Here is an 8,146-nt window from a genome sequence, read left to right as displayed (position 1 = left end):
GAGGGCGCTACTTGGTGAAATCCAGCGTACCAAATACAACAACATTGGTATGTTTGATGAAGCCAAGTGGCAGAACGGAGTCAAAGTTGTTGGATGCGGTAACAAGGAGTCGTTAGACTTCCTAACAAACTGCGTCCGCAGCCAAGATGAACTTTGGGCCAACGCACGACTAGAAGTTGTTCCGTTCTCAGAGGTGCCATACCGTACGACAGTGCGAGTGTGGATCCCGCCCCCCCTCGTGGAGGACGAGACCTCACTAGCCTTAATCAAATGTCAGAACGTGGATGTCATCGCTGATGACTGGACGATTGTCCGAGGCCGCGCTCGCGACAAGGGTAACGGCAAGGACCTTTGGATCAAGATCGGTCCACAATCCTTGCACATCCTGCGTCGCAAAGCCGGACAAATAAGATATGGCATCGGTCACCTTAGGGTGATCATCCCCGATGCTGAAAGAGAATCCGAAAAGCCTAAAGGTGGTGCAGATTAATCTGCATCACTGCAGGGCAGCATCAGAGGATCTGCTGCACTTCATGGGTGAGGAAGATGTGGACGTGGCCCTAATACAAGAACCCTGGATAGTGGCGGGGAGGGTCACAGGTCTATCCACTAGCGACTTTCTACTTCTCACCCCACAGACCGAAGGTAAAATTACAAGCTGTATTCTGGTTAAGAAAAGCACTAATATTCTCTTTCTTCCCCAATTTAGCGATTCGGACATGACAGTGGCAATGTTGGAGCAGAGGGAAGCACCCGACCTCATCCTCGCATCTTTATACATGCCATACGATGTACCCGATCCCTCGTCAATATCCTTCAGGAAACTCACCGCTTGGGCGGAGCAACGAGGGATAAATATGGTGGCTGGCTGTGACGCCAACGCTCACCACACGGCGTGGAACAGCTCGAACATCAACGATAGAGGTGAGTCACTCTTTAGTTACTTATTATCAACAAAACTTAATATCTGTAACAAGGGTAATCACCCCACTTTCTACAATAGAATAAGGGAGGAGGTTATAGATATAACTCTTGTAACTAACTCGAACAATGTTAGGGTTGACGGCTGGCACATCTCGACAAAATGCTCTTTTTCTGATCACGATGCGACATATTCTCCATTAACCTAAGCAGACCGACACTAAATCCTTATCGAAATCCTCGTAGGACAAATTGGAACAAATTCAGCCAGTTGGTGTCTGGAGCGAGTCCACCGTACACGGCGGAGCCAATTTCAGCGGACCAACTGGAGGGAGCGGTCCTCTGTCTAACGAAGTCTCTCAACGAATGTTACATAACAACCTGTCCCGAGAGCAAACCCTCTAAGCGACACCCAAGATGGTGGACGTCCGATCGAAGGCGGCTCAGGACAGCAGCTAGGAAAGCTTTCAATAAAGCGAAGTTCACTAAGAACGCGGAGGACTGGGAGGGACGAATATCGTCGAAACTTCAATGCGTTCAAGAAAGAGATAAAGAAAACAGAGAAGGTTTCGTGGTCCAAATTTTGCGAGGACCTCGAAACGACTACTGATGCCGCGCGACTAAGAAGGTTTTCTTAAAAATCCAGGAGGAGGGCACACCGAAAGCAGCCTTGAAACACTGGAACACCTTATGGACGTCCACTTCCCTGGCTGCGGTGACGCAGGGGACACAGGAACTCGTGTGAAGGAACACCCTAGTACCCACAGGCAAGGCAGTCCAGTGGACGAAATCATCACTACAGACCAAGTAGCTTGGGCTATCAGATCCTTTCAACCCTACAAATCTCCGGGACCGGATGGGATCTTTCCAGCCATGCTACAACGAACAAGCGCCACGGTAACCCCCTGGCTAACGACAATCTATAGGGCGAGTCTCCTCCTAGGCTATATCCGAAAGCCATGGAGGGAGGTAAGAGTGGTCTTCATTCCCAAAACAGGAAAAGCAGGCCACAGCACTGCAAAAGATTTTAGGCCCATCAGCCTCTCATCATTTCTTCTCAAAATAATGGAGAGGCTTCTGAGTCTGCAGATCACGCAACGCCTTACTCCTGGGAACTTCATCGAGGCTCAGCATGCCTACCATAAAGGTAGGTCGGTTGAAACAGCCCTGCACGAGGTTGTTGGGAGTATAGAGCAAGCACTGAATCACAAGGAATATGCGCTGGCAGCCTTCCTGGACGTGGAGGGCGCCTTTAACAATGTTAATTTGGCATCCATATACTGCTCCATGGTGGACTGGACCCATTGATCACTCTCTGCATCGACAATATGTTGAGCACCAGAAACATCAATGGCTCCTTGGGAACATCAGGGGGGGTGCTATCCCCCCTAGTGGGGAACCTCGTGCTAAACGAATTCCTGCTTCGTACATCGAAAGTCGCTTAGGTCGTTGCTTATGCGGATGACTTAGTCATTCTGGTCGTGGAAAAATTCCTCTCCACGGTCAGCGAGATTCTACAATCTGCACTTAACGATCTGTCAGGGTGGGCAGAAAGAAACGGCCTAGGGGTCAATCCCACTAAAACCGAACTTGTTCTCTTCAGCAAGCGATATGAAATAGACAATTTCCGACCTCCGTCCCTCCATGGAGCAAATCTCGAATTGTCAAAAGAAGCAAAGTTTGTGGGGGTTATTCTCGACTCTAAGCTTTCCTGGAAAAGGAACACCGAAGAGCGGAGAAAGAAGGTGCTCAACGCGCTCTACTCCCATCCCAAATCCCATCTGCTCAACTTGCAAAAGGTGCAACGAAAAGCATGCTTATGCACAACGGGGTCGATTTATTCAACGCCCCAGGCATCTCTATAGACCCTGCTGGATATTCCACCTATAGACCTATATGTTAAAAGTATCGCAGCTAAAAGTGCTCTACGACTCAGAGCGTCTAACAGGCTGCGAACAACTTGCAAAGGTCACGCCACAATCCTCGGGAGACTGGGGGTGGAATACAGCCGCTGTGACCATCAGGTCACGGAAATTGACTTCAATCGAAACTTTGATATCCATTTTCCTGACAGAAGTGACTGGGAATCTAATATTGCTCTCAGCGATGACGAAATACCCATCTCCACGGACGGCTCAAAAATGGATATCGGAACAGGATCTGGGGTCTTCTCTTAGGAGTTATCTCTGAGGGAGTCGTATAGACTCCCAGACCACTGCAGTGTTTTTCAGGCAATCCATATGGCGGCAAGGTTGGTGGGCATGATTGACTCAGCTCCATCTAAACTTGCCTTCGTTGTTGTCAGTGAGGCGGCTATGAAAGCCTTAGGGTCGGCAACGAATAACTCGTTATGCGTTAAAGAGTGCGGAAGATCCCTACAAGCTCTACAGCAACACATAATCAATCTTTACTGGGTACCGGGTGGTGTCCCGGGAAATGAGGAAGCGGACGAATGTGCTAGGAAGGGATTTGAGATGGGGCTCGGGGAAGCGACTGTCTTCAGAAGTCGAGAGACTGACCAGGGCAGCTACCAACAGTAGGAGGGTAAACCTTCACACCTGCAGGGTATCGCGATCACTCTGGCCACGGCTCAACGAACGAAGAGCAAGGAGTCTATTAAGGCTTTCAAAGTCAAACGTCAGGCTTCTCACAGGAATACTAACGGGACACTGGACCATTGGCCACATGGCCGCCAGGTTCGGAGCCTCGCATAATGATTTCTGTAGAAGCTGCAGGGATGAGGAGGAGTTAGAATCCGTCCAGCACTTCCTTTGCGAGTGTCCAGCACTTCGAGGAAAACGCCTCAAGTTTCTTGGGGACAACTTCTTCGAGAATCTGGATATCTTGGGGAAAGCTCCTCTGGAAGGACTGCTAGGATTCGCCAGAAAATCAAAATGGTTCGAAGAGATGTAGGGATAGGCTTGGGGTAACCCCCATGGGCATCGCAATGGGCCTCTGCGGCCTCCGAGTGAACTCTTTTTCAGAGCTGCCCGTTTAACCTAACCTATCCAGTCCTTCTGCACCAAAAAGCTTAGTCTGTTTAAAATCTACAGGATTTCTTCTTTAATTGATACCCATACGTCTTCTCTAAGCACATTTCTCTGAATTTTTCAAATCATTTTTGATTTACCTACGTCAGAGTGAAAAACTAAAAACGGAATTTTACTATATGTGGCCCATGGTTTCGCGAATATATTGATATTTATGTTTAAAATTTACTATCGCGCGTTATTATATGAATAATGAGCTAGACATTTATAAAAAAAATATTAATTATTAAATAGAAAAAGAAATATAATACTGGTCAAGGAAAGGAGTTTCTATTATTGCCATCAGTGCAAATTGCAAATCCCGAAAGTTCCGGGATTATTTGCCGCGATCCCGGGACTAACATTCCTAAACATAAGTACATATGTTGATTGCAGTTAATGTGGATCTGCTTCTATTTTTTACTAATCTATGTATGTCTATACATATTATCCGCCCAATTCTGTGTTTTCTTGATATTCGCATTCTGTGTCAATATTTATGAAACAAAAAGCTCTACGATTTCCACATGAGTGGAACTGATTCATTGTCACATATGAAAAATATGAATTTAAAAGCAAAAAAGCTTTTGACTGCCGTAGCTGAGTAGGTAAAGATGGCGATTATAATTCCGTGTGTCACAGGTTCAAATGTTGGCACATGGAGTATTTCATTGTTAGAAACAAATTTATTAATATAAAAAATTTATACATTTCACATGAAATTTCAATTTGTCAATAGCATTTTCAATCTTGATAATTTATCGAGAAAAGCGCTTTTGGTTTCTGTGCTAGAATACCAATTCTTGATAAATAATAAGAAATTGACAAATATTATAAAGGTTTTCAATTTATCAAGTGCACAGAATCGGACTGTATATATGTACATGCATACATATATCTATGAACACATGTATGCATAATACGCGAGAACTTTTTGAAGTGAAACAACACTTAGAAAAAGACCAATCCAAAAACAAAAGTAAAGGTGAGTACGTACATAGATAAAAAAAGGATAAAGGCAAAGGTAAAAATACAAACAAAAACAAAATTGCGTAAAGATAAAGGGAAAAATGAAGGCCAAGGCAAATTTAAACACTTTACTTATATAAGGGCAGAGGTGAAGGGGAATATGTATAATGAGAATATGATAAACATAAAAAATAAAAACAAAGATAAATATAAAGAAAAAGATGAGGATGAGGATACCGATAAAAGTATAGATGAAGATAAAGGAAGAAATATTAAAATAAAGGTAGTTTTAGAGAAAAGGATATAGATAGAGGCACAGAGACGCAATCTGGGAACTATTTCGGGACTTTAGAGATTTTCGGGATTCTCGGGAATTATCGATATAATAGCCGATATTTTGTCGGTTTTGTGATCGATATTTTTATCGATTTTGTTATCGAAATTTTTATCGATATTGATTTTGCTATCGATATTTTTGGAACTTATCGATATAATTATCGATATTTTTATCGATTTTGTTATCGACATATTTTATCGATTTTGTTATCGATATTTTTATTATTGATTTTGTAATAGATTTTGTTATCGATGTTGTTATCGATTTTATTATGGATGTTATCGATATTTTTGCCGATTTTGTTATCGATATTTTCATTGATTGTGTTAACGATTTTTCTATCGATATTATTATCGGTTTTGTTAACAATATTTTCATCGATTTTGTTATCCATATTGTTTATCGATATTTTCGGAACTTATCGATATTTTTACCGATTTTGTTGTCGATATTTTTTTATCGATTTTTTTATTGGTTGTTTTATCTATTTTGTTGTCGATTTTGCTATCGATATTGTTATTGCTTCTGATATCGATATTTTTATCGATTTTGTTATCGACTTCGTAATCGATTTTGTAATCGATTTTGTGATAGATTTTGTAATCGATTTTGTAATGATTTTGTTATCGATATTTTTATCGACTTTGCTATCGATATTATTATCGATTTTGATATCGATATTTTCATCGATTTTTTATCTATATTTTTGTCAATTTTGCTATCGATATTATTATCGCTTTTGTTATTTGTTATCGATATTTTTTTCTTAGTGTGTGCTTTTATTTTTGACTTGGATGTGCTCTTAACCATACCACGTATTCTACGATTAAATTTAGCGGCTGTATCTGCGATACAGCCTGCAGGCCAAGACGAAGGCGCTGGACTGTTCCTTTTTTGTGCTCTTCGCAACGTGCTTATCTTCTTAATATAACGGGTGATTTTTTTGAGGTTAGGATTTTCATGCATTAGTATTTGACAGATCACGTGGGATTTCAGACATGGTGTCAAAGAGAAAGATGCTCAGTATGCTTTGACATTTCATCATGAATAGACTTACTAACGAGCAACGCTTGCAAATCATTGAATTTTAGGCCCTAGAAAAGTTGGCAGAAAATCCGCTTTTTTATCGACAAATTTTGTTCAGCGATGAGGCTCATTTCTGGTTGAATGGCTTCGTAAATAAGCAAAATTGCCGCATTTGGAGTGAAGAGCAACCAGAAGCCGTTCAAGAACTGCCCATGCATCCCGAAAAATGCACTGTTTGGTGTGGTTTGTACGCTGGTGGAATCATTGGACCGTATTTTTTCAAAGATGCTGTTGGACGCAACGTTACGGTGAATGGCGATCGCTATCGTTCGATGCTAACAAACTTTTTGTTGCCAAAAATGGAAGAACTGAACTTGGTTGACATGTGGTTTCAACAAGATGGCGCTACATGCCACACAGCTCGCGATTCTATGGCCATTTTGAGGGAAAACTTCGGAGAACAATTCATCTCAAGAAATGGACCGGTAAGTTGGCCACCAAGATCATGCGATTTGACGCCTTTAGACTATTTTTTGTGGGGCTACGTCAAGTCTAAAGTCTACAGAAATAAGCCAGCAACTATTCCAGCTTTGGAAGACAACATTTCCGAAGAAATTCGGGCTATTCCGGCCGAAATGCTCGAAAAAGTTGCCCAAAATTGGACTTTCCGAATGGACCACCTAAGACGCAGCCGCGGTCAACATTTAAATGAAATTATCTTCAAAAAGTAAATGTCATGGACCAATCTAACGTTTCAAATAAAGAACCGATGAGATTTTGCAAATTTTATGCGTTTTTTTTAAAAAAAAAGTTATCAAGCTCTTAAAAAATCACCCGTTATAAAAGTCCCATGTCACTGTGTTCGTTTACGCTAATCTCCGAAACCGCTTAACCGATTTCAGTGAAATTTTGTGGGTGTGTATTGTTGGTTCCAACTTAAAGATGCCGAAAGCTTCATACCTTTCATGAACATCTAAAAGTTTTACTTTAACAGATTGGTGCATTTGAAAAAGCATACATAGATAGAGGAGATACATATGGGTCATTCCATACAAAATTTACACCTCAACATTTTTTTGGGGTGAAATATATTTTTTCCATTCTTTATCGAAAAAAAGAAGACACCTATTTTTTTATTTCGTCATGATATTCGAAAATCTCGAAAAAAAATTCCCGAAATTTTGAACTCACGGGGAAGTATGTTTTTTTAATTGTTTGCAGTTAATAAACTATTTGTCGGAGGAGATCAGCTAAGGTATCAAAATGTGCGCAATTACCTCGGCTTTCCATTAGAGTGTGAGATAGATTAAAATAAAAAAAAAATGTTTCATTAAAAAATTCAATTTTTTATTTTTTATTCACTTCATCATGTTTAATTTTTAGTTTTTCAACCTGAATGGTTGTCAAACTTTATGGAGTAAGCTGTTAAAATTTGAGAATGGAAATACCAAAACTGTAGAAGTTACGAGTTTTTCATACCTGCGTACATAGAGTTTATACTAAAGTTTATGTATGCAGGTATGAAAAAACTCGTAACTTCTACAGCTTTGGTGTTTCCATTCCAAAATGTTTACAGCGTACTGCATAAAGTTTGACAACTATTCAGGTTGAAAGAAATAAATATCAAACATGATGAAGATAATAAAAAAAAATAAAAAATGCGATTTTTTAATGCAACATTTTTTTTTTAATCTATCTCTTTATTTATATTATCACTCGCATGGAAAGCCGAGGTAATTTCGCACATTTTGATACCTTAACTAATTTTATCCGACAAATAGTTTATTAACTGCAAACAATTAAAAAAAGATGCTTTTCCGTGAGTTCAAAATTGAGGGCATTTTTTTTGAGATTTTCGAATACT

General features: G+C 40.6%; 1 protein-coding gene across 1 annotated transcript in view; it reads left to right on the top strand.

The window, feature by feature from the left end:
- Positions 1-779: 779 nt before the first annotated feature.
- The window catches only part of LOC118749971 (uncharacterized protein K02A2.6-like), a 24,710-nt gene continuing 17,343 nt past the window's right edge, over positions 780-8,146 (top strand). Inside the window, exon 1 of the mRNA XM_036484723.1 lies at positions 780-924. Coding sequence (XP_036340616.1) covers positions 780-924 — 145 coding nt within the window. The remainder of the gene's footprint in view (positions 925-8,146) is intronic.

Source organism: Rhagoletis pomonella, unplaced genomic scaffold, assembly GCF_013731165.1.
Source record: "Rhagoletis pomonella isolate Grant_MI unplaced genomic scaffold, Rhpom_1.0 Rhpom_scaffold_00099, whole genome shotgun sequence".
In the NCBI taxonomy this organism is placed as follows: domain Eukaryota; kingdom Metazoa; phylum Arthropoda; class Insecta; order Diptera; family Tephritidae; genus Rhagoletis; species Rhagoletis pomonella.
Note: the sequence above shows the minus strand (reverse complement) of the source record. Positions and strands in the feature narration are given on the sequence as shown.